The 25,738-nt window shown below is 56.3% G+C and overlaps 6 protein-coding genes across 6 annotated transcripts; 2 read left to right on the plus strand and 4 right to left on the minus strand.

The window, feature by feature from the left end:
- Window positions 1–63: 63 nt before the first annotated feature.
- On the minus strand, window positions 64–1,414 carry HRG_06946 (uncharacterized protein; the record flags this gene model as incomplete). The annotated part of the gene is made up of 2 exons (XM_044865417.1): window positions 64–1,249; window positions 1,323–1,414. The coding sequence occupies 2 exons, from the start codon at window positions 1,412–1,414 to the stop codon at window positions 64–66; spliced, it is 1,278 nt and encodes a 425-aa protein (XP_044719379.1).
- Window positions 1,415–2,075: 661 nt separating this feature from the next.
- On the minus strand, window positions 2,076–5,966 carry HRG_06947 (ABC transporter domain-containing protein; the record flags this gene model as incomplete). The annotated part of the gene is made up of 4 exons (XM_044865418.1): window positions 2,076–4,513; window positions 4,556–4,759; window positions 4,814–5,485; window positions 5,543–5,966. 4 exons carry the CDS (start codon window positions 5,964–5,966, stop codon window positions 2,076–2,078), a joined length of 3,738 nt encoding a protein of 1,245 aa, XP_044719380.1.
- Window positions 5,967–7,255: 1,289 nt separating this feature from the next.
- Window positions 7,256–8,285, plus strand: HRG_06948 (catalytic ligB subunit of aromatic ring-opening dioxygenase domain-containing protein; the record flags this gene model as incomplete). The annotated part of the gene is made up of 4 exons (XM_044865419.1): window positions 7,256–7,348; window positions 7,401–7,573; window positions 7,622–7,782; window positions 7,837–8,285. The coding sequence occupies 4 exons, from the start codon at window positions 7,256–7,258 to the stop codon at window positions 8,283–8,285; spliced, it is 876 nt and encodes a 291-aa protein (XP_044719381.1).
- A 122-nt stretch (window positions 8,286–8,407) lies between these two features.
- Window positions 8,408–9,187, minus strand: HRG_06949 (RNA 3'-terminal phosphate cyclase; the record flags this gene model as incomplete). The annotated part of the gene is made up of 1 exon (XM_044865420.1): window positions 8,408–9,187. The coding sequence occupies one exon, from the start codon at window positions 9,185–9,187 to the stop codon at window positions 8,408–8,410; it is 780 nt and encodes a 259-aa protein (XP_044719382.1).
- Window positions 9,188–13,391: 4,204 nt separating this feature from the next.
- On the plus strand, window positions 13,392–15,538 carry HRG_06950 (protein-tyrosine phosphatase; the record flags this gene model as incomplete). Its single annotated transcript, XM_044865421.1, has 7 exons — window positions 13,392–13,836; window positions 13,949–14,107; window positions 14,164–14,412; window positions 14,475–14,822; window positions 14,880–14,955; window positions 15,058–15,320; window positions 15,390–15,538. 7 exons carry the CDS (start codon window positions 13,392–13,394, stop codon window positions 15,536–15,538), a joined length of 1,689 nt encoding a protein of 562 aa, XP_044719383.1.
- Window positions 15,539–17,335: 1,797 nt separating this feature from the next.
- HRG_06951 (AMP-binding enzyme domain-containing protein) lies at window positions 17,336–24,973 on the minus strand (the record flags this gene model as incomplete). The annotated part of the gene is made up of 4 exons (XM_044865422.1): window positions 17,336–17,351; window positions 17,500–18,779; window positions 18,868–19,411; window positions 19,482–24,973. 4 exons carry the CDS (start codon window positions 24,971–24,973, stop codon window positions 17,336–17,338), a joined length of 7,332 nt encoding a protein of 2,443 aa, XP_044719384.1.
- Window positions 24,974–25,738: the final 765 nt, after the last annotated feature.

Raw genomic sequence — 25,738 nt, forward strand, 5'->3', positions numbered from 1 at the left:
CGAAGAAATGTACGCCTCGGCTTCATCGCGCAGCTCCCTCGCCCCCATCTGCCCACCCACGGACTACTCGTCCTTGTCGACGCTATACACGTCGCCTCTGAAGAGGCCAAACGTAGCGTCGAGCCACCATATGAACTTCCAGTAGAGGCTCGCGCGCGCCCAGTCAAACTCGCCCGCCTCTGTGCGCGGCACCTCGTTGCCAATCATGCTGCCGCTGAACCACCGCACAAAGGGAATCGCGCCCACGATGCGCTGCATGACCGACTGTTGCGGGAGGAGCGCCTGCTCGGCGGGCAGCAGACGGGCGCGGCGGGCCGTCGGGATGCGCCGGCAGAAGATGCTGTCGTTGGTCATCTCGACGGGCTCGGCACCCGTCGGCGGCGGCGGGGGGACGAGCTCCGTTATGGTTGCCGAGGAGGCGTGCGAGGGGGTTATCGTGGCGGTGTCCATGGTTTGGCTCGAGGTGCGTGAATTGGGCGGCGAGAGGTCGAGGAGGCGGCTCGTGAGTGTGGTCGGCATGCCGATCGGGCCCTTTCTGCGAGGCGTGCCCATGGCCGCGGGCATGCTGTTGGAGCGCTCGACGTGGTTGTGCCCTCCCTCCAAGCTGTCGACGTCGGGACACGACTCGTCCCTAGGCGGGGGCAGGCCTCTGTAGGGCTCCGCATGCACCAGGTAGCCGAGGACTCGCTGGGGACTGGCAAAGACGGCAGCGTTGCCGGCCTCGACGCTCTCAAACGTCACCTTGACCCAGTGCTCGCCCCCGTCGGCGCGGTTCACCAGAGCACGCTCGTCGGCGGCGAGGGTGCGGCGCCGCGTCAGCGCAGGGTCGCGCAGCTCCGACTTGTAGCGACGCTGCGCGGCGGGCGGATCGCGCGGGTAGTCCTCGAGGATGGGCCCGGCGAGGGCCTCGTAGTGCGCAATGGCGGCGTACTGCTGCGACGAGGAGCGGTAGCCGCGCAGCATCAGCTCGACGGGGGATGACTTGGCCGCGCGCAGGGGGGCCGCCTCGTCCGGCACCAGGCCGCTCATCTTGCGCTGCGAGGCGCCCGCCGCCGACGGCGGCGGCGGGGCGGCGGCCTGGTTCGACACCCAGTCGCCAAACAGCTTGTCGGCGGCCGCGAGCGTCGGGTTCTCGCGGGACCGCGCGGGCGTGCCGGTGCGGGAGCGGGAGCGGCGCGTTGACTTGCCAAAGGACCCTGTCTCGGCGGTGCTGCGGCGGGGGCGCGCGCTGCCCTGGTGGCCGTCGTGTCTGGTCGTCGGCGTGAGCGCTGCGGCCAACAGGAGCATCTGCTGAAGGGACGGAACGAGCTTGCGAGGCTTACTGGTTGAAGATCATGGCATAAGGCCGTTTGACGCCGTCGTCGCCGACGTAGCACTCGTCATCTGGGACGTTGTGGAGGATAAGAGGAGCCATGGTGGGTGGCTTCAGACGAGTGGGGAGGAAGAGACAGTCTGGTAGGAGAGAAGAGAATAGCGGGAGGAGGGGAAACAAAGCAAGAAATTGAGGCTCTCCAGCCTTGCAAGGATGGAATGGGAAGCAGGCGCAACAAGGGGCCAAAGGGCAGCGCTGCTGGTCGGCTTGCGATTGAGGTTATCGCTGACGATTGTTTGCGAGCTTGGGAGCTGCCCTGATAAATTTCCTGGCACGGCAACAATGGGACGGGTCATCAGTTTATCCGGCCCCGTCGGTCTGACCTCCTCGCAGTGGGATCGTGACCGTAGTTCTCCGTTTGCCATTCTGTCGACTTGGAAACAACATGTTAAATCATGGCCCTGACCTTGATTACAATTTGTTTGTATCCATTAAAATTACCCATCATCTCTCGTGATTCGTCATGTCGTCAATCGCGCGACCCGTTATCCTGCTTTGCCCTGTCCCTGCGACTCTCATCCATACTTCAAATTCCATGCCATCGCCTGGGCATCTGCATGTCCCCCGATAAAGCCCCCCCCGAGTGCCATCTGAGCCAGTCGGGTTTTTCCCTATATATGCTCCAGCTGGGCGCCTCCATGATCCTGTCTCCCCGCGTGTTCGACCACACCCCGCGAGCCGGTTGGTATAGGCTGAGGAGCCACTATGTCCTCAGGCCCGCGGTCCGCTCAATGAGCTGCAGCTCGCCGGAATGGACGCACATGTTCCGGAACAAGGCGCTGGGATCCCGCGTTTCGTCTTTGTCCAGGAGACGCTCCGGTGGGCCTTCCTCGGCCACGGTCCCGGCGGACAGGGCGACGACGCTGTCGTAGTCGGCAATGGATACGAGCCGGTGCGCAATGGTTACGACGGTCGTGCCCGCGACGTTGATTTCTCGCAGGGCCGCCTGCACAAAGTCTTCGGCTTCCGCATCCACGCCATCGGTTGCTTGGTCAAGCACGATGACGATGGACTCGCGCAAAATGGCACGAGCGATGCACAAAAGCTGACGCTGGCTTGGCGTCAGGGCTGGTACGACCTCGTCTAAGCCGACAGGGATGATGCGAGACAGCCGGAGACTCTGCATTACTTCGTATATGCGCTCGTCGGTGTGACGCAGCTGAGGATCGAGACACTCGCGCACGCTGCCGCTGAACAGCGCGGGGCATGGATCCTTGGGGACAACCGTCAACAGCTGGCGTAGCTGACTGAGCTTGAGGGACGCAATGTCGACACCGTCAAGCTCGACCAAGCCCCCTGCTGCCTCGAGTCGGTGGATCATGGCCATGGCCATGGTGCTCTTGCCGGCCCCCTTATGGCCGACGATGGCGACGCGCTGACCCCCTCCTATCCTCACGTCGAGATTTCTCAAGACGAGCCCCTGCGTTGACCCGTAGCGGGTCGAATAGTTGCGGAAGCGAATGCTTCCCCGCTGCGGCCAAGTGTATGTCGGCACCCGAAGCTCCTTGATCGACTCCACAGGCTCTCGCTCGGCGTTTGTGCACTCCCTGATGCGTTCTAGGGAGCCAAGGCCCCGCTGACTCTGCGAGCAGAAACGGATAAATCCAAGAACGTTGTCGGTGTAGGTCATGGAAAAGGTCAGGACAAGACCGGCCGCGCCTGCGCTGACGCCATAGCCTTCTCTGCCCCAGAGGATCAAAGCCGCTGCCATGGACGACGTCACGGCACTGAGGCAGGCCACGCGGCACACCAGCCACTCTCGGGCAGCGGCGTGATGAACAGTCGGTCGGCTCTCTTGATCTGTTAGGTCGTGGCCTTGAATAGCAAACGTCGAAACCTGGCCATATGCACGAACAGTGACGCTTCCGGCCAGCGTCTCCTGGATGTGTTGGCACACAGACGATCGCTTAGTGGCCGCGATCCGATTAAGACGGCGGGTTAGGCGTATGTAAAAGGCGCCGACAGCAGAGTAGGCCAAGCCAATGGGGGCAGCCACCAGTGGGAAGACTGGTAGCACGAACGATATAAAGGTCGTGACCACAACCATATTGGCAACCAGCTGGAGGGCGCCGACGCAGGACAGTGCCAGATCTCGGTCGACGACTTGGGCATCATTGGAAAAAAGGGAGGCAATGTGCCCGACCGGAGTTCGGTCCAAGAAGCTGAACTTGGCGCCAAGTATCGCCGACAAGAGGCGGTCGTGAATCCTCTCCGAGGCCTTGTGCGCGCCGTGAAACGCTATCGCGTCGCGCATGAGTGACATGAGAGCAATCACAATGGTCATGCTACCGTAGATGCCGACGTAGTATGTCCCCTTTCCCCGACTCGGACCAACAGACTCGTTGGTCTGCCGAGCCCACTGCGCAATCCACAGGTTCAGCCCAAGGCGCATCAGCGGCTGAGCCACGAAGGCGCACAGGGTCAGCAGCCAGTAGGGGCCGCGTCCCATGGAACAGAGGTAGAGCTTGATGGCGGGCCAGCTGAATGCCACAGTTGACTCGTCCTCTCGGTCTTGGTTGGCCTCCGACTCCTTTTCTCTCCTTGTCGGAGCCCTTGAAAAATTCTTGAACACGAATTGATCAGAACTTCTGTTTCCAAATTTCCGAGATTGTGTCGCTCCCCTGGTTTCGTTCCCAGTGTCGGTATTCAAGCCCGTGGCGTCGATCAGGACATCCGACGGGAGGACGCGAGCAGCGACTAGTCTCGCAGGACTACCTTGATACCTGACCTTTCCATCGGCCAAACAGACTGCGTAGTCGCAATACGGCATGAGCATCCGGAATTGTTGAGCTGCGAGGACGCAAGTCCGACCTCGCATGAGCGGTCCCTTGATGGCGTGGACCAGTACGTGTCTCGCAGTGGCCGCTTCAAGCCCAGTAAGGCAGTCGTCGAGCAGGACGCACTGGGCCCGGCTGTACAGAGCCCTGGCTATTGCGACTCGCCGCCTTTGGCTATCGGAAAGACGAGAGCCCTTCTCTCCCGCCAGTGTCAGGTCTCCCCGGAGGAGCGTGGGCAGCTCTGACAGTAAGGCAACGGCCTCAAGCGCCGTCTTGTACCGCAGGTAGTCGAACGGGAGGCCAAACGTGACTTGTTCTCGTATTGTCTTGTTCTGAATCCAGGGATTTGACGGACAGTATGCAACTGTCCTGCGAAACCCCGAGGGTTCGTTGATCCATGGCTCACTGCTGGTTTCCGCGGGCGAGTGAACACGCCCGCTGACCAAATCCATCTCTCCTAGCAAGGCCAGCAGAAGAGACGACTTGCCCGAGCCTCGTGGTCCGCAAACGACGTTCAGCCCCCCGGGGCGAAATGCAATTTGAAGATTGCTGAGCCGGAAGAGTGGTGGAGGCTCCAAGCCCACCAGAGGGTCATTTTCGGTGTAGCCGGCTGTCGAGTGGTCGCCATGCCATTGCAGTGTGGCACTGTCGAAGCCCATAATGCCGTCTCGAGTGTGAGAAATTGCAACGTTTGTGTCTCGCTGGCCTTGGCCTAGGAACCTATCAATCTTCCCCAAGGACGCGTTTGCTTGTAGTGTGACCAAGACCATGTCCGACGCTCGCTCGAGAGGCACGCGCAGAAAGGCAAACGCCGCGAGGGCCGGAAAGGCACCAGAGTTCTGAAGCGGGAGTCCAGCAACGACGGTATAGAAGAAAAAGGTCACCAGCGCTGCGATGATTGGCGCGGAGCAGCAGGCTGTCGTGTGTGCAGACCACCACGCGAACCCTGACCTCAACTTCGCGAGTTCGGCTCGCCGAGATCTCGACACCCGCCCATGAAAGCAGGATTCCCACTCATAGTACTTGATGAGTTCAACACCAGCGAGGAGCTCTGTGGTCATCTTTCCTCGACTGTCCGCAGCCCCCGATGCCTGGTGCAGGGCCACAGTTCGGCGTTTCGACATGTAAAAGCGCAGGGGAAGTAGCGCAACCAAGGAGCATACGCCGACAACGCCGCTTGCGCCCATGATACTATACAGCGTCCAGCTTGCCACGAGGAGCTGGCCGGGAACGCTCGCCCAAAAGAGATGCAGGTGGGCGCTGGCTTCGCTGATGACAATTGCGTCGACAGAAACGAGGTCAACGACGGTGCTGCCGCTCTTGATTTGCTGCGTCGCTCTCCGGGATGTGAACGCGCCTGTATCCTATACAGGAGAGCCAGTCGCCGTCTTGCAACGCAATGTTTTGGCGTAAAGCTCGCCGATCAGAGTGGACTTGAGCTTTGCAGCGGTTTTCTGACCAGTCCACTCGCACTGAGCGTGAGCGAGGCTAGACACAAGGCCCGAGACGAGCAGACCAGCCACGAGAAGCCATGCTCTGCTCGAAGGTGTCGCATCTGGAACCTCCAAGTATCTGAGGATGCCGTAAAGCAGATGCACCGGGACGTAGACTGTGACGCTCGCGATTGCTGCCCAAAGCCCTTGCAGCAGAATCTCTTCTTTGAAGTGTCTGAGCAGCCGCACGAGGAGCGGAATAGTTGAAGGCGTGGATTGGCGGAACGATGAGGCAAGGTCTGCAGACTTGAGGCCATTCGCGAGGTCGCGTAGATGGTGCGATTCGAGCGTTGCATGATATCCCTTCCAAATGAGACTCGTCATCCAAGACAGACTCATGCGAGATGCAAGGCTTGCTAAATCTTCTGGTGTTGAGTCGGACGGATCAAGAGTAGAAGACGAATTCGACATGTGCCTAGGAGCGGTAACGCGCAAGAGCAAGAGTAGGGAGAAGAGGGCGCAACGAAATGGTGATGGCCCACCAGAAAGATTTCCGGGGAAATCGGCAGCGAAGAGAGTGCCTGCGAGTGTGGACAGCCACTGCGAACAGTAAATGACCATCAGATGGCACTGCAGCGTCGAGAACAGGCCTGGAGAGTCGTCGCCAATGCAGAAGCGGACGAGGATCAAACACAGCGCGTACGCGGACGACAGAGTAGCGGCCACAAAGGAGGAAGCTCGATTACTAGAGCGCGCTGCCAGCATGAGGAGGGGGACGTGGAGGCCGATATCTGTCGCGAGCGCAAGCGCTTCAACCAAGGCCGACAGCCACGAGTCTCCCGCAACGTATCGAGGTCGCGCTGAAGATGGCGCTGCGCCGCAGGGATCGCCGTCTGCACCGAGATGTCCTCGCGGGCCAGATGGGAGGACGCCACGCGGCGAAGACGCGGATGGGAGCTTGTTCGAGAAGCATCGCAAAGGACCAAGGCGTCGCCACGCGAAGCGAGCCGTCAGGAGAAAAGCCGACAGAGCGCAAACACTGAGAGGAAGCAAGACGCCGCGGATATCGAAGCGGGCGTTGCCCCAGCCGCACTGTAGCAGCAGCAGCAGCAGCATGATGGCTCCAGGGCGAGTCGCAGCTAGCTATTCGTTTGGTCAGTTTGGCTGAATCCATGATATCGCGGCTGGTCGCGGAGCGGACCTTGGCAAGGATGCGCGCGCTTTCACCTTGAACTACATCCGGCCGCGGTCGAGGCGCCGGCTTCCATGGTTGTCGCTGCTTCAAGGTGATGTGATTGGGCTTTGCTGTGTGGAAGCGCCGACGGAGTTGGTGATGGTGCGTGTTGGCCGCTGAAGGTGGTGGGATGGCCGAGCTCCAGTGCCTAATAAGTTAGTGAGTGGCCTGTGGACTGTGCCTGCTGGGGGCGCGGGCTTGGGTTCTTGGGGGCTTAGAAATCCAGCCGTTGAATTACCAACGGGCGACGCAACGGCTGAGGCGCGGTTTGCTCATCCAGACCTCGCACCGGAAGCCGAATTGAAAAGCCCAGGCTTCGCGCGCCTCGCTTGCTGGGAATCCTTCCGTAATGTCCAGTCGCACCAAAATCCTGCTTTCGCTAGCAGTCGCAGGCGCTGCCATCTATCTCTCCCGCTTCCTCGACATCACTTACAGCACCATGAGCACACGGACCGCGACGCTCGGCCGCTGGCTGTCCAGGCAGAGCAGCTCGCCGCCCAGGATGCCCGTTTACTTCTTCAGCCACGGCGGGGTGAGTCGGGATCGTGACCGAGAGGCATCCAGGGCTGACGGCAGTGCCACAGCCAGATGTTCAGTACAACACCAAGCACCCGGTGTATCCCGTCCTGCAGAACATCGGAAAGGAAATCACGCAACAGCTGAAGCCCAAGGCCGTCGTCGTCTTCTCGGCGCACTGGATGGGCGACAAGGACACCATCCTGGTCAACAAGGAAGAGCACGCCGACCTTGTTTTCGAGTACGTGGCACCGACTGCCTGACACCCTCTTCTGACGCGCCACTCCAGCTTCTATGGCTTCCCCGACCACTTTTACAAGGCCCAGTATCCCAACCAGGGGAGCCCCGAGCTGGCGAGCCACATCATGGTCATGCTCTCCGAAGCGGGAATCCAGTCTTCGGGCGTGACGCGAGGGCTGGACCACGGCGTGTGGTCCGGCTTCAGTGTCGGTAAGAGCGGCAAGCAGCCCCGAGCGACACAAAGTGCTGACAGAAGACCGCCAGCCTTTGATCCACAGACCAACCCCCTCAACGTGCCCCTGGTGCAAGTCTCGCTCTTCAAATCCGAGTCGCCCCGTGACCACTACGCCCTCGGCCGGGCCGTGGCCCGTCTTCGCCAGGAGGGCATCGTCATCATCGGCGCCGGCATGTCGGTCCACAATCTGCGAGACATGCATTTCATATTCGAGGGCAACACGGACCCCCTGCCGTATTCTGTCAGCTTCGACAATGCCCTCAAGGACGCCGTCGAGGTCGACCCGTCTGTGCGAGAGGACAAGATGGCCGAGGTGTGTAAGCGACCGGACGCGAGGCAGGCCCATCCCTTCATGGACCACTTGATGCCCTTGTTCATCGCCGCCGGAGCAGCACACGACGACCGGGGGCGGCAGACGTGGACCATGCACGAGGGGAGCTTTGCGTGGGCGCAGTATCGGTTCGGAGACCTGCCTTGACCGTGACTGTGGCTGTGCATATTTAGATGTGCTTGGCGACGAGTATCTGCGTTTGTCCTTTTCTGTTCTGTTTGACAACACAAATTGGACCGTTTGTGCCCCGTGGTGCCACTGTACGGTGATCACGAGATTGACGAGCCGACGCCTCTCACGGAATCGCCTCGGCTGTAGAACTCGACCCGCGGGAGTGGCTCGCTGGCCATCCATCCCACAAGTCTTGTGTGTTCGGAGCCGTATCCAAACTGCTCTTGTGCCTTATCTCTCCTCATATTTTTGTCGTTGATACTGAAAGACTCGATGGGCTCGACCAGAGAGTTACCACCGGCGCTTTGTATCGGGCTGTCATCCCTGGAAAAAGAGGACAGATCATTCGTCAAGGCCTGGACCGGGACCAGCTGATCCTGGAGCTTCTCATCCACCGCGCCGCCTAGGCTTACTTCCTCGACGAGCTCCCCGCAGAGGGCCTTTGAGATTTCTGCAATGAATGTGTCTTGACGCTTGGTCTTGCGGGGCATGGAGCGATGAAAGCCTCTGCCCCATCGGATTCCGGCTTCCGAATGCGCGACCTGAATAATCGGCAATCGGGTGTGGTCACCCGAGTCCTCTGTGAGCTTGAAGCAAACGTCTGCGTCGGGGAATTGCGACTCTAGGCGCCGACTCAGCTCTGCTCGAAGCCTCTTGAGCGAGGACTGCGGAGTGATGATACTCACATCGATGCTCCTGACGTGATAGGACGACGAGGACGTATACCTTTGAGGCAGATTGTACTGAAGCGCCTGGCCCTTGGGGACAGGATGGACCTTGAGCTGGAGCCTACCCGTGAACCGTGGCCCAAAATTCCACACGCACCTATCCAGTGTCCGCTCAGCCACGATACCGAAGCATTCCTGCAGCGGGGGCATCAGGACTTGGGTCCAACATCAAGCAACAACACTCTTCTTTTCTACTGTACCTAAAGTGTGGAAATTGTGCGACTTCAAATACACAAGCAAATAACTGGAACCTTCTGGGTGGTTTAATGGTGCCTACGTTGCGTGTGGCAAATAGCCAACTGTTAGAGCAGAGAATGGACTTATAATACGCGTTGACAACACCTCTAATGGGGATGTCCCTATATTGCCTGGTGTAGCGGTATTTCCCAGCTTCACACCAACGCTATAAGGTGGCGATGGTTGCGACAACGCACTGTTGCCAGCATAAGCGGCCCAGGTAGTTAGTGAGTGACTTACCTTGATAAGGGAGGCTAATTAAACGGCGAGGGCATTTAGTTGGCCTCCGCCTAGTCGCGAGCCAACGAGTACTTACTCAATTGGGAGAAGCGGTATGTTTAATATAGGACCCGATCCCACAGATGCCCGTTTCATAGCCGTGACAGGCTCAAATCCGCCACGCTACGGGCTTACGATAGACGACGTCCTTCTGTAATCGAGCTTGTGTGGTTGCGGTGCTGGTGTTGATTGGTCGGTCGAGAGCACAAGCCCTCTCGCGGCTTTAGTTGCGTTCAAATTGAGTATTAAAGCCGCCACTAATCGCTCCACTTCCTCTCGCCAGATTAACTGCCAGCGCAGTCGTATCCCGAGTTGCGGATTCGTTACGAAACCATCGAATCCCTGAAGACGTTTTATCGCAACACCAACTTGAATATTATCCGCAGTTCCGGACCATGGCACATTGGCTCCTGGTAAATGGCCTTGTTGTTTCGCGGGCTTCTTTTTCTATCAATATTACTTCCGAAAGAGGGTTGGCTGGAACCTCCCACCTGGGCCGAGACCTTTGCCAGTGTTCGGCAACATCATGGATTTACCCCCAAAAGGAGCGCCGGATTTCCGGCATCGGCTCAGACACAAGGAAGCCTATGGGCCGATTAGTTCTGTCAGTGCAATGGGTCAAACACTTAATATAATACGCGATAAACAGGCGGCACACGACCTCCTAGTAAAAATGTCTTGTGTGTGCTATGCCCTTATGGGCTCGTCAGGCTCGAGGGCTCCGGCAGGCTCATCGTCAGAGGCTGGCGTGCGGCGAATAGCTTATTGATACGTATATGTGAATAGCTTCACTTTGCAAGGTACGCATAGAGAGGGGCGCGTAGTCAAGGCGGGGAATATACGCACCTGATTATGCGGTAAGTTATCGGCGCTGCGCCTTGATCATCCACACAACCTCACTTTTTTCTATCCCGAATAGTCAGAGAGCTATGCTGGATAACTATTAATAGTCGGCCCCCTAAAAGAGGCCCTAGAAAAGCGCTACTTCTGCTTGGCTGTAAAAATACGTAACCAGCGAGGTACCCTTTTTTTTACGAATCAAGCGTGAATCAAGCGAACCCCCGTCCCTGATCTCCATCCACTGTAGGGGCGGGGAAAGTGGTAGTCGCAGACAAGGATTGCCCGCATTTCTGACAATATCCTATTAAGCCTTCCGGGCGAAATAAATTGCATGAGTATTGCTAATTGTACATATACATATTGCTATCCGTACACTCGCCCTATTTTTAAGATACGTACCAACGCCAGCCCGCCCCGTCTATTTATACCGCGCGCGCCTGGCAAGTACCCGTACCGCCTAAATGCCCGCACATATAACCCTCACACACAACCTATATATATACTAAATTTAAAGCTATCACCGCCAGCGCTGCGATAGACGTTATCACTATTACACGCGGCCGGCCCCGTAATAATAAGCTACCTATACTAAGCTCCCTCACAGCGAGGGCATCATAGCCGGTATCATAGACGGCATCATAGACGGCATCATAGACGGCATCATAGACGGCTTTATAGCCGGTACTATAGGTATAGCCGCCTATTGCGGCTATACGGGCGTCACAGCTTCCCAATTCGAGTTAGGCTAGCTTAAGGCGGCTCAACGCGAGCGTTCGAAGGCGCCGGGGGCGGGACGAGATCGATGAACTTAGCTATAACCCGCGCTCTCTCGCAGCGTCACAACAAGGATCGTTAGCTCGAGGAAATATAAGGGGAAGGGGATCAAGAGGAGGACGCGGCAGGAGGGGCGCGCCGCCGGCTTCGTCAGGGCAGCCGGCTTCGTCAGGGCAGCCGGCTTCGTCAGGGCAGCCGGCTTCGTCAGGGCAGCCGGCTTCGTCAGGCGTTAGAGGGATCGTTGAGTGGGATGCAATTAAGGCGCCGCCGCCGCCGCCCACACAGCCGTAAGGGCCAGAGGAGGAGCCGGATTAATTAACGGGCCGATTATTGCAACTTCGAGCTCAAGGCTCGGAAATGCCTTATTTAAGCGAATTAAGAGGCATGCGTTATATGGCCTTTATCTGTGTGTATATGTGCGGGCGGGCGTAGGCGCGGGTGCGGGCATTTAGGCGGTACGGGTAACTACTTGCCAGGCGCGCGCGGTATAAATAGGCGGGGCGGGCTGGCGTTGGTACGTATCTTAAAAATAGGGCGAGTGTACGGATAGCAATACGTATATGTACAATTAGCAATACTCAATTGCATTGCATTGCATTCTCGACCCCAGTCAGCACCGAGTCCTGGCTTCCCCATCTGGTATGGTTTTACTATATGGAACAATAACGAGGCGGAGCCTGCCTCTTTGATTCATTCTTTCCTTATTAGGCGACCCAGCTATATTCGAGATTGAGAAGGGCCTATGATTCCATTATTAATATCTGAAGAACCACTCTGACCTTAAGCATAGCCTCTCTCCGTACATATTACGGAGTAGCGTCGGCCGTTTCCCGATAGGTGTCCTTCGACATATATCGAAGGTTTGCTTCCTTTTAGCGCTTTGCGTGACATTGGCATATAATGGAGCATTACGCCGCAGCCGATGCTTTGATCGAGGACTCAAAGAACTTGGGTCTCTAGCATGAAAGCAACGACCATTGTATAAGTGACGCTAAGACAATGTTTCTGCACATTAGGCTGACATATCACTAGGCCGTCGAGAAGACAAGACACAACGAACTACTTAAAAGGGTGAACTGCCCATAGTTCGGACCCCATGTGGCCCAGATAGCTCATTGACTTGTCAGTGGTGGTGGGCTCACCCTGTTCCTTTAGATGGCGGAGCTTGATGTGCCGTTTGAGGCATCAGGGCCATGCACTGCCCTGCAAACGGCAGCAGACTCACACATAAAGCCGTGAGGCTGCCCTAGATAGATTGAATCGTCACCCCTCTTTTGCACACCCTTGGCCCTGCCACGGTTATGCCCTTGCGACTCGCATCGGAGCTGGGCGCCAAGATCGAGAGCCAGTAGTGTCTCCGGGGAGACCGTTTCACTACCTCCCCCTGCTCAAATAAGAGGCGCTTAACTAAACGCAGGCACTACCTAACATCCGAGGTGTCGTAACCAAGCAACGTAAACCCATAGGAGCGAGAATTTCTCTAGTTGCGTGGATGACAACCTTGAGCCTGATTCCTGATTAGGCAATGCCGGGCCTTGTTCTGCTGCCCGCATTAATATGAATACACGAAGCGATAGCAACTTGCATTGATCATGTGACTCTTACTCCCACCGGAGTAACACGCCTCCTTTCATCTCGTACGCTAGCATTTAAACGTGGAGGCAATGCCGCAAGTCTGCCTGGCCCTCTGGGCACATCTCACGTATATATATTTTGCCTTTAGCCTTCATCATGTTTGGCATTGGACTGCTCTCAATGCTTGCAGTTCTGTCACACCGTCGTTAAACACATTCGTTAAACACATTCGCTCTTGTACCTAAGGATGCGCTGGACCATTATCGCCCTTTCAGCTGTGCCTTTTTGGCTCTCTTGGCTTGGGCCTTGCAATGGCGGGGTCTTGCCAGAGTCATCACTTGCTCGTCGACAGGCTAACCCCCGTGGCGAATTCGTCTGGCGTGCAGACGCCAGATCCCCTCAACAAATCAGGGAGACTGGTGGTTTTCAGCCTCAGGGGCAGAACTGGCATCGCAATGAAGCGGCATTTCTCACGGATCGCCATTTCAGCGCGGGCCCCGGTGGTTGTGGCTTATCACGAAACCTTACTGCCAGGCCATTTCAATCAGCCTATGTGTCATTGGCACGAAACAGGGCCACGTCGGAAACATACACTCATGAGTATTTGAATTCGAGCACATGGCTTTATGAGATTCGTGCTACGCCCAACATGATCGATCCCGGTTTGGCAGAGTCTGAAGTCCTGGCGCTAGGCGGCGTTCAATGGAGACAGATACGGAGATACGCACTTATGAACACTGTAGAAGGGGGCAGAGTCAATGAGCTACAATGGCAAGACAACCCTGAGTACGATAGGGAGCTATACGAGAACTCCGAGTATGCCGCGAGTTGCGTTGTCGACAACGAAGTCCCCCTCGACCTCGACGATGAATGGAGCGAGGATGGGATGGACTCGCTGGATACAACTAGGGAGGATACGGATGAGTATGAGTACGATGGAGCAGGCAATGAACGATATCCGCGTTATCGCTCGGCTGCGACTCATATGAGCGGCAGGACAATGGAGGCTCTCGTTGGCAGATTTCCGCCAACTTTCACGCAATACGGATCAGGGGCGGCGGCATCGTCTGAGGAAGACGTTATTCGTGATGAAGGTAAGAGTTTCCCCTGCGCGACTGCCGAGGCGACACGGTAAAAAAGTCCTGGACGGACAAACAAGACTTGCGTACTTGCGGACTCGCGACTTGATGCTAACTACTGATAAAGTCATGAGAGACTTGGAGCGCTACGTGGATCTGACCGCGGAGCAAATCCAACAACAATACCCAGACTATGCCCAAAACCTCCAAGATCTCTTAGATCACCTTGACCGGGACACTTGCTCCCCTCCTAAGCGACCCCGTATGCTCTTGAGAGCTCGCGCCGGTATGGAAGTTTGTTTCTTGGCAGTATTGGCCGCGCCGAGACTGATGAGGCTGCAGAACAACCAAAGAACACTTGTTGCCAGAGTCTTTCCAAAATTAGGAGACTGGTTGTCGAGCAGAAAAGGAAATCACGTAAAACGGACAAGGCCGCCGGCGTATCACCAGATGAGCTAAAGCGTTTGGAAGAGGGTCAATTCGACGGTTTTGATGGTCTTCGCTGCACAGCCATCCTTACCGCGGTATTAGCGAGCTATACAACCAAAGGAAAACCGAGTGGCAGTCTCGGCCGTCGTAATGATGAACAAGGTACGGCATGTGTGACTCGCAACAGAAGCCAGTGCCTCCGCTAACCATTGTTCTATTCACAGTGCCAATGGCCGATTGCCAGCGAGCTCGCGATATTGTACTACGACAGAAAATTCCGGAACCTTGCCGCAAAGTCAAGAACATAGAATTTGACCTTGCCTTGTCCAGCGATTATTGGTCTGGAACCTATGATAAGGTCGCCGGGACTATCGAAGGCCCGGCTGGCAAGGCAGACTTTTTCTTCGCGGAGGCACCCGCGCGAGGGACTCAGAAGACGATTTCCGTGGATATGAAAAAGTCCTTCGGCTCAGATGAAATTGATATCAACGGCATTGATAAGATCACCCTTACTGCCCAGGGGGTTTTTTGGACCCTCAAAGTCGGTAGAAATGACAAGTTCCAGGTTCAAGGTAAGAAGGAACATAACAAGTTGGCTTCCAGAAACTAATGGGGTTGCTCCAATATAGATATCAAGATCCGCGCGCAGTGTTCTGATCCTAGCTTCAAGACCAGGAATGATAAATTCATTGGGGTCAATGCATGGTACGGCCATCCTGGAGGTTGGTTTATTGAGCCTTTGAGAGAGAAGACTGTCGCAACCTTCCAAGTCACTCCTGGAGATTGGACTTTCGCCCCTCCCTGCAGTGTGATCAAGGACCTCAGGTACGACTTCAAGGTAGCAAATGTCATCGGTGGCGGAACCTATGACAAGATACACCTTACTCTCGGAGAAGGCAAGCAAATTGAGCTTGGCAGCAACGTGGCTGCTGGATATACCAAGGAGGATGCGATCAACCTTAAGGAGGCTTTCGGTAAAGACACTGTTGATGTTCGCGACATTAAGAAAGTGGCTCTGGCCGATGATCTTGGCAGCTCCCTTATCAGCGGCGACGCATGGACCTTTCAGGGTATGTGCTCTCTTAAGCAATTCCTTGAGAAGCCGAGAACATACTAACCGGACTCCTTTCCTGTTCTAGGCATCACTTTCTCGGCATCTTGCGCAGACGTGCCGAAAAAGATGCAAATGAAGAAGTTTGAATCGGTCAATCAAGATGTCAAGCATGTAGATAACGCACCGGTTTGGACTGGCGATATTGTTCCCCAGGATTGGACGGAAGTGGTCTAAAGAATCAGGGAAACGAAGGCAAACAGGACTTGACTGAGCAGAACACAGTCCCTTTAGCAGCGCAGCACAGTCCCGTTAGTTGGAGTCGCTAGGGGGCTGAGTGGCTTAGAGTCCGATGCAAACCGGGAAACGTCCTACTGGTCTCAACTAGATTAACCCTGCCTTAGCATGGCCCTGATATTCGACGTGTGTTGATCGGAGTAATCCTGTTGGGAAACACCTTGGGCCAAACATCAACCCCGTCTAATAACACCATGCCCATTCCGAAAAACAGGTGTGTCTCCATGTGGCAGTGGGGCAGAAATGGTCCTGGATTCCCAGCCTGATAGCGAATTGCAATCCATCCCAGGGCTCCTAATAGTGCAACTGGTGCGTGTAGACCGCCCAAACGGCCCCTTCAGTGCGTGTGACTTGGCCAGACCAAACTGCCAGTCCGTTCAGCTTGGTCGCACTGAACTGTCAGTGCAAACTGTGGTTTATATTATTAGTGCGAATAACGCGAGCATAAAATTTGACTGTCTTGGACGAGGCAAGATGCCGTGTATGCCCGTCAACTGAGTCTACTCAGCGGTCCGACTAGCTTTGTCCTGTCGCGAAGAGCGTGCACAGCCCGGGTGGTTATGATGGGACATTGGAAACCAACGGTTCAATTGGAGTGCGCGCTCACTTTTGCTTCGCGCGGCGCAGTGGTTGTTCCCGACATGTCCAGTTTGGCCGCCATTTAAGCAGTTTGACCAATCACATCATGAACCGAGACGAGCATCGTGGCTTAAGAGGGCCCTACTCGTTAGAGAAGATCAAATTATAGATAGTCTTATCTATTCGAGCCTGTAGCTCCTTTACCTACTTATCCTAATCGTAGGGCTCTGCTAGAATCGTCCTATAGACCGTAAGGGCAAAAGAGTCGTTTTTCGATATCGCTATGGAATTTTTTTTTAGAAAAATCGGCTCTTTTTAAATGAGGGAAAAAGGAAGAAGGTAGGAAGAAGGGTGCCTTTTATAGCAGCCGGAAGGTATAGGAATTGTATTCCTCCCGGGCTTATAACTCTCGCGAGATATAAGAAGTATATAAAATGCACTAAGGTTAAATTAACGGTAAGGGGTAAGATAAGCAAAGCAAAGCTATTTAAATCTTTCGAGGGCAATAACAATAGCAAAGAGTTAATTATAGTATAGTTCTAATCCCCTTCCTTCTTTATCTAACGCTCCTCTTTATATCCCTCTAGCATCCTGATTGATAAAGGAAATCCCTTAAAGCCTCGATCCCGATATCTGTTAGATAACTAGCAATTTTACTCCTTTTTTCTAGCCGTTGCCGGCACCCCCGTCTCATCTCTCGCTACCTCCATAGGAAGCTCGCTACTTCTGCTTCCCCTCTTTCCCCCACCCTTCCTTCTGCACCTCCTTTCCGCTTCCTCTAGAGCCCCTCTTGCCAAGGGATATCTCCGAGACCTGCGAAATCCGGCCACGCTTCGCGACAACAATACCTGAGAGGCTACTCATTTCCGTCCTGGCATGCAGCGTGGGTTTCTGCTAGAGTTCAATCTATTCAAGGTTATGTATACAGGCAAGTCCATGGCCATTCCGTTTAGATGCGACTAACACCGCCTTGATAATTCTCGAGTCAACCATCCACAACCCCAACCGACGCGGCGATATACTCCGCAACGAGGTCGACAGCAGAAACAAGCACATCATCATGCCCCGTATCCACAAAATGTCTTATCCAGTTCAACCTCCCCGCCTGGAGCCGAAGCTCGGCTCCCCAACCCAGATCGGCATCGGGCAGCCGAGCGCCTAGACCGTGGCTGGCCTGCACCAGCATAACCCCCAACCTTGGCCTCATATCATCACCATCCGCCATAATTAAAGTAGTTCCGTTATCCTTCTCGCTTTTGCCATCCCCTCCTCGCTGCCTTCTGTAGCTACTGCCACAGAGCGCCTGTAAACTCCCCTGCAACCCAAGCGACGACTCGACGAGGTCCGCGTCCGCGATCCAGGACGGGATGCCGCGGGACTTATCGTAGCATTTCCGGACCAGAGGCGGAAGGGCCACCAGGTCCGTGTACTCGTCGAACCGACTGTCCATGAGTAGCTGAGTCAAGATCTGGACCTGGTCGCTCTGGGTCTGGCTCTGAGCCGTCGACTTGTTCTTCTTCTTCTTCTCAGACGCTGACATGTTGGCGCTGCTGCTGCGGGTGCGCTCCGCGACATAATCGATAATATGCTCGGCGTAATTCTCGGCCACCAGGGCGCAGGGGTCGATTTCACGCACCGCGGCGTCGAGAGTCGGGGCGTCGAGCAGGATGACCCGCACACTGGTTTCTTCCTCCTGGCCTTGCTCCACCACCATAGACTGTATGCGCTTGCCCGTCTCGTAGGCCAAGGTGCCTCCAAAGCTCCATCCCAGCAAGTACAGCGGCTGCTTGGAGTCACGACCCGTTCTGCTGCGGGCACTGATGAAGTCGGCCAAGATGTCGGCATACCTCATCGCGAGGGCCTCCACCGTCAGGGGGGAGGAAGCCTCTTCTTCTTCTTCTTCTTCCCTCCTCGTGGTGGCGAGTTCGCGACCACTACTAGTCCACGGTAACCCAACGATCCGGGCCGCCCCCCGGAGCCGCGCGCCCAGGGCATCGGCAAATTCTGCCATGGGCATCAAGCCGCCCCCGATGGGATGCATGACGACGATGTCCATCATCATACCCTGGTTCTCTTCATCCCTCTCATTCCCCCCCTCCTTCCCCGAGTATGCAATAGTAGCAGCAGGCCGGAGCAGCACCAAGGGCGCGGGCAGGTCGCCGGTTTGGTCTTGCCAACGGCGCATGTCGGCCAGGCGCGCGGCCAGCGCCGTTGGCGTCGGATGGGCCAGGACGGCTGTGAAGGGCACCGCCAGGCCTCCCCCCCATAAGCGGGTACGCATCATCTGGACCGCGCGCGCTGCGAGAATGGAGTGGCCCCCGCTGAAGAAGAAGTCGTCGTGCACAGAGCAGGGGCGGCCGAGGACTTCGGTGAAGATGCCTGCGATGTCGCGGGCCAGTGGGAGGATATCGCTGGGAACTATAGCCGCACCGGGCTTGCTGTCGGGGTCCTCAGAGTGTCCGCTTTCTTGTTGGTGATGTTGAGGTGATGCGGCCCCGCTTAGCAGGTCACCAGGCCGTGGTGCTGGGAGGAGCTTGGCATTGACCTTGCCAGTTCCTGCGAGGGGGAGGCCGTCGACGGATATCATATAGTGTGGTATCATCTGCCACGGATGCATTAGCCACGTCTTGACGAAGACGACGATGATGACAATATGGGAGAAAGAAGCAGGATATAAGTCAACGACTTACATAGCGAGGCATCTTGTGGAATAGATGCATGAAGATTGACCTCCGGGTTAGCTGCGACATATCTGCTCGACTACATAAAGGCTGTTGAGTAGTGTTGGAGCAAGCATTAAACTCGGAGAGGTGTGTGAAGGCCCAGCTTGTCGCGGCGCTCCGGAACAACGACGACGGCCGAAAGACAACCAAGTCAAAAGCCACAGGCGTCTTTGGCGAGGGCACAATCAAGGCGTCGTACCCCGTCGCTTGCACTTGAGAAACCAAGACCTCTGGATCCCAGCCTGTCCGCGTTGCGCCAGACTCTAGCACGGCCGAGACAGCATCATGGCCGGCAGTCGCTGACGTGGGATCAAGAAAACGTCTCAGGTGCTCCGATACCTGAAGCCGCTTGTTCGGGACGTCTTGGAAAATCATGATGTCGGTGTCGGATGGAAGAAGAGTGTGCATATCAGAGAGTCGATGCTGCTGCCCCTGCCCCCACGAGACAGACCGTTCTAGTCGCGTCTCGTCTTCTTCAGCTTCCTCGACCATCATGAGCACCGCATCGTACCTAAAAAGTCAGCCCAAGTCAGCTCGGGCCTTTTAACGTGTTCAGTTGGGGGATGAGGAGCAAGCTTTACCGGAATAGCGTCATCTCCGTTGGGGCCGATCCTCTCCTCCACTCGATCCTTGCACGCCCTTCGAAGAGCCGATTGACTGCACCACACCGGTCTACAAAGAAGGAAGGGTCAACCTGAAGCTCTTTATCTTTGTCCAGGATGTCGGCTGCGGACACCTGCAGTGCTGCGGCTGTTCTGGCGCCCCTGGAAAACGCCGACGTGACGGCATGGTGTATCTTGAGTCCCTCGTGACGTATATCGCCCATGAAGAGCAACCCCGACGGGGCCTGCCTGTTGCGGGCTCGCCGGAGCACCTGGTCGAGATACTCGAGAGATGGAAAGTACTGGGCCACCGAGTTGCATATGATGAGGTCGAATTGCTCGCCCTCGGACAGCAGGCTGTCGAACTCATGCGCTGGGAGTGCCTGTGTCCGGATGTGGTGGTGCCCCAAGGTCCCGGCATGTTGCTGCACCTGGGCCACCGTGGACTCGGCCAGGTCTGTGCCGTAATAGCTGCTGACCTTGTCTGCGAGGCGGAACAAGATCATGCCTGTGCCGCAGCCTATCTCGGCAACCCGCGGTTTCTGTCCTCCCCGGAAGCAGTCCAGGTCGAGGATCCGCTCCACGGTACAGTTTACCCACTCCTCCATGTCCTCCTTCGGAATAGTGCTCCGGTCGAAGCTCGAAGCCCAGCCCCGGTAGTCGAACCCCAGATCGATCCCCTCGTCATCGTATTCCTCCAGGCTATGGTTGACATCGGTGAACATGGTTCGCCAGTTGGAAACCGTCTCGAGGTCTTGCTGTTCACGCCACTGCCGGTGCAAAACGACATGGGCCACCACCTTGGTTTGCTTTGCGCCCGCTCCATCCTCTTCGTCCACGGCCGAGACGTGGGCTTCTCGGACTTCTGGATGACTAGCCACGGCCAGTCCGACTTCGTCCAAGTCGACACGAAACCCGCCCAGGACCTTGCGCATCGAGTCCGACCTCCCCAGGACCTCAAAAGCGCCACTGCCTGAGCCCGTCCACCTCCCGAGATCACCCGTCCTCCACCCGCGCAGTTTTTCGCGGGAGATGAACTTGGCCGCGTTCAGTTCGGGCAGGCTGAGATACTCTCTGGCTAGACAGGATCCCCAGATGACTATCTCACCCACAGCGCCCCTGGGGAGGTCTCGCAAGTCTGGACCGACAATCGAGATGGCCGCGCTTGGTAGCGTCGTGTCGATGGGGCTCCGACGTCTGCCAGTCAGCCAGCTCAGGTCGGACGCCCTGTAATCCCCATATGACGAGAAAATGGTGCCTTCGGTAGGGCCATACACGTTCTTCACCTCGACCTTTTCGGGGCAGCTCGACCGCGCGTATATGAGCGACAAGAATGCAGGAGGCAGCTCATCCCCGCCGAGGAGAAGGCAGCGGAAGCGAGGCCCGAAGAATTCGGGATGTGACTGTGAGGCCTGGCTCATCCACAAGCGGATCGCGGCCGTGGTGGTGCAGAGGTAGTTGATCTCATGCTTGCTCAGCGTTGCGGCGATGTACTCTCCATCCTGCTCGCCCCCGTGCTTGGCAAGGATGAGCCTTCCGCCGGTTGTGAGCGCCGAGTACATCTGGGACAAGGACCCGTCAAACGCCGTATTCGAGGTGAGAATGCTGTTGAATACCGTCGGGCCCCCAGGTCGCGCTGTCCACGACCGGATATGATCGAGGAACTGGATGAGGCTCTGCTGCTCGATGGCCACTCCTTTCGGCGTCCCAGTCGTTCCGCTGGTGTAGATGACATAGGCCAAGCTGGGTTCCCGAGACGTCTGGGGAATATCCCAAGCAGCGTCCCGTGGGCCGTTGAAAAGCTCCACGGGGTAGATGATAGGAACGCCGTGGGTGGAAAGGGATGGGAGATCGGCGTCAATGCCGCTTTGCGTGATGATACAGCCCGGTTTTGCGTCGTCGATTATGCGCATGACTCTTTCGCGGGGCTGATTCACGTCGCAGCATATCCAAGGTCGGTCAGCCAGAGCGGAGGCGATCTGGGAGACGGGAACCTCCCATGATCTTCGGAGAAGCAGTAGAACTGCGCCCGGCCGTGAAGCTGTGAGATGAATCTGGTGAGCTAGATGTCTTGCCATCCGTGATAGCTCTTCATATGTGATGCAGCAGTTCGAGACCTCGTCGACTATCGCAACGTTGTTCTGCCTACAAGTATCAACAGCCCGAAGAAGGTATGCACCTAGATCTTCTGGGTGCTTGCGAGTTTTGTCTCCTATGGCCAGCAGATCTTTTGGCTGCGTCTCGACCAAGGTCAGTTGTCCAACAGGGATCTCCCATGCCCGATGTGAAGCGATGCGCTGTAATACGCAACTCATGCAATCTGAAATGGAAGCTATCGTTTCGCGGTCGAAGAGGTCTGCATCGTACTCGAGCTCGCCCGAGATGGATCCATCAACGCAGAGCTCGGTAAAGCAAGTCAAGTCGGCGCGTGCGGCGCCGTTGTGGAGCGGCCACCGCTTGAAGGCGCAGGCGTCGGCCAATTTTCCCTCAGGGGCGTCCTGGAAGGAGAAGCAGAACCTGAGCAATCTTTCGTGTGTGGAGCTTGAGCTCTGCTGTCGACGATATACATCAGCCAGGAGCACATGCTGGTTTCTGCGCAGTGTACCCAGTCCGGCCTCGACCATGTCGAGAAGGTCAGACAGCCGATGCTCCTCCTCGGCTTGGACTCGGAGAGGCAGCATGTTGACGAAGAAGCCTATACACGCTGCAGTTTCGGCCGTCACTCTGTTGGCCATGGGTACTCCCAGGGCGAGGTCGCTCTGACCACCGGCGAAACGTCGAAGCACAGCTGCGTACACGGTAAGCAACAGCGATGTTGGCGTGATGTTACGACCAGCCGATGCAAGAGCTTGACGCATCAGGGTAGCAGGCAGCTCAAATCGCAGAACGCCGCCTCGGCTGTAGCTTTTCTTCTGCGGAGGCGCCAGGTCGGTGGGCAGGCCGACGGACTCGGGCACATTGCGGAGGTAATCGCTCAGTTCCGTAATGGAGGCTTCGGCCGGTATGGACTGTAAGTCGAGCGTGGCCACGACGGGGACAATGGATTCTAAAGCAGCAACGGGGTCTTGGTACAAGGTGTTGAGCTCCTCGAGAAAGATGCCGTCGGAGAAACCGTCCCAGCAAATGTGATGCGCCTGTACGATCAGGACCGATATTCTTGCATCCGGCATCCCTTCGGGATTCTCGGCTTCTAGTAGATGGATCTTGAGCAAGGGCCCAGAGAAGAGGTCTAGAGGAATACTAAACAAGTCGGCGCTGACCCGCTTGAGATTATCTGGGCGAACCACTTGATGATTCCAGATACTCTCCCACAGCGAACCGCTGAGCGGGAGAATGCGTTGTTTCACCTTACCAGCGCTTCCAGCACCGACGAGCACGCATCGAAGGGCTTCATGCCGCCTCACAATGCGCCTAATGGCGGCCTCGAGAAGCTGCGAGTCATAAGATCCCTGAATCTCGATCGCCACGCCGTCGTTGAAAAATGGGGAGTCGGGCTCTTTGCTCTGAGCCAGATACAGCTGCTCCTGGCTCGGTGTTAGGTCAAAGACCTCGTCGGCATCGGGGGTGGCTGATGGCTTGCCCGCAAAGCTGGCTGGCCTACTTTCCAATAAGACGGCCATGTCCGACAGCTGCTGGTGCCGTAGAAGCTCGGGCACAGTGACCCTGACATTGAATCGGTTGTATATTTTGCTCGTCAACGTGACCATGGTCAAAGAATGGCCGCCGAGCCTAGCGAGGTTACTTTCCCTCCCAAGCTGAACTGATGGCTCGAGAGAAAGCGTCTGCCGCCATAAATCGGCCAGCGACTTCTCTGTATCGGTGATGACTGGTGAAACTGATGCATTGGCAGCCTTGGGTCTCCGTTCACACCACTCGACAGCCAAGGCCTTCTTGTCTACTTTGCCGCTTGAGTTGAGCGGCAGCTTTTCCAGCAATACAAAGTGCGAAGGCTTCTCAAAAGCTATCAGATGGATGGCGCAGCTCTTCTCGGCATCGGACAAAACGGTCTCTTCAGGGTGGCCCTCGCGCGCGACGAGAAATGCGACCATGGCCTCGGATCCCTGGTCCTCCACTACGATAATGGAGGCTTCCATGACAGATGCGCAGCCCGCTAGAACCGACTCCACGCCCTCGGCCTCGACTCTCTGACCCCGGACCTGGAGCTGCAAATCGACCCGACCGCAGAAGCCAAGCTCACCTGTCGGTTTTCGGACCACAAGGTCCCCCGTGTTGTAGACACGCTCGTAGCCAGGCATCACCCATTCCTCGAACGGGTTGGGGACGAACTTGGTCGCCGTGAGCGTTTGATCGCTTAGGTAGCCAACAGCCAGCTGAGGCCCGGCAAGCAGCAAACGCCCGACTTGACCATCAGGCACGAGCACGTTGGAGTCATGCTCGGCAACATAGGCTTTCATCCCCGGTAAGGGCCTTCCAATGTTCAACGTCGTGTCACTGAGGTCGAAGCGTGTCCCAAATGTCGCTGAGATGCAGGATTCCGTGGGCCCATAGGCGTTGACAAGCTCGACACTGCCTTTCACAGCAGAAGCCCAATGCCGGTATGCATCGGTACGTGCAGCTTCCCCCCCGATGACCACGAGGCGGAGAGTGCTAGGCAGGCTTTCGCCACTGTCAACGAGATGCGGCGACAAACGGTGCCAGAAGGCCGTGGGCATTGACACGGCTGTGATTCGCGAGGTGGTGATAAACTCGAGGTAGCCAGTGAGCGAGTCGAGGCCCCTCTGAGGCTGGCAGACGATGCAAGCGCCGGCGCTGAGCGGCACGAAGAGCTCCTCGAGGCTGACGTCGAAGGTGTAGGGGGCTGCGTGGAGCCAGCGATCGAGGCTGTTGGTTTTAAAGGTGCGCCTGCTTGCATCCAGGTAATGGAGCACTGAGGAATGAGACATGGTAATGCCCTTTGGTTTCCCGGTGGTACCGGACGAAAAGAGCGTGTAGGCCGCGCTGTTCTCTAACGGTGTTGAGGGCAGCCTGACGTCTGTTGTGCCACGGTCTGTGTGACTGGCAAGAAGTGTTTGCACGCTGAGCAGCAATGGCTTAGTGCCGGTTTCGGCATCATCTAGCTTGTCGCTTAGAGCCTGAGAAGAGGCATCGTCGGTGAGGACGATCTGGACGCCGGATATCTCGAAAGTCCTCGCTAGCCTCTCGGTCCCGGCGTCTAAAGTGAGAGGAACATAGCAGCAGCCGGCTACTAGGATGCCCAAGAGAGCAACAATGGCGCTCGATCCTCTTTGGATACAGAGTCCCACCGTTGGATTTTGGTGTAATGGTACGTCATTCTCAGACGCGGCTCTGAAAAGCGCATTGGCAATCGTTTTGGCACGGTACAGAGCCGTTTTGTAATCAACAACATCTCCCTGGTCCTCAATGGCTGGGGCATCTGGCTGCTCGGCTGCACGCCAGTAAAGAAGTTGCTCCAGCCGCCTAGCAGGCTCTTCGTACGCTAGGAGACCCATTGCGTCGCAGTACAGATAGTGCAAAGAGGTGAAGATACAGTAGAAATTGGGATTAGGTAGAAGAAAATAATACAAAGGGGTCTGCCAATAAGTTAGGTTGAAGGCGGAAATGTGTTCGCCAGGTTATATGTATGATCCAACACATCACGGGTTGTTTCGGTCCTTGCCCAGACAGCCCCCGTCAGTTTATTTACACGTGTTCCCCTGTCACCGTGTCCAGGTGCACAGTATACGGACCAAGTTCAAAATTATACCATTATCGTCTCCGACAATGTACGTCTTCTGGCTGACTTGCGTTTGGAGTTCTCCAGCAAGTAAGCAGCTAAATAACAACGGTTTAGGTCAATAACCCCCCCAGGTGGGCCATGGCTAGCCTGAAGCCGTGCTCTTTGCAGCTTCCTTTCTCGGCGGTTTATACGAAGTAGTTGGTTAACAAAAGTTCTGGGTAACCCCGCTTGAGGCAAGATCTATATCCCTAACCCAACATTCTTTAAACCCGATTACGGGGCTAAATAGAGGCCGATTAATTCAGGGAAAGGGCAGTATACCAATTTAAAATGAGGGCGACGTTGTCCTGGACATAAAATAACTGCACGCCATCCCAAGGCTCCAAAGACACAAAGAACAGTAAGTATTGTCTGAGAAGGGGCGGTATGCTAATAAGAGGCACCGGAAAGTATATGAGTAATAGGTTCTCTTTTTGTCTTAGTCTTGCGCCCTTTCCGCCGTCGGTGATAAAATAGTGTCAGACTGCTCAGTCTGCGG

This window comes from Hirsutella rhossiliensis (genome assembly GCF_020360975.1).
Source record: "Hirsutella rhossiliensis strain HR02 chromosome Unknown scaffold00007, whole genome shotgun sequence".
Taxonomy (NCBI): domain Eukaryota; kingdom Fungi; phylum Ascomycota; class Sordariomycetes; order Hypocreales; family Ophiocordycipitaceae; genus Hirsutella; species Hirsutella rhossiliensis.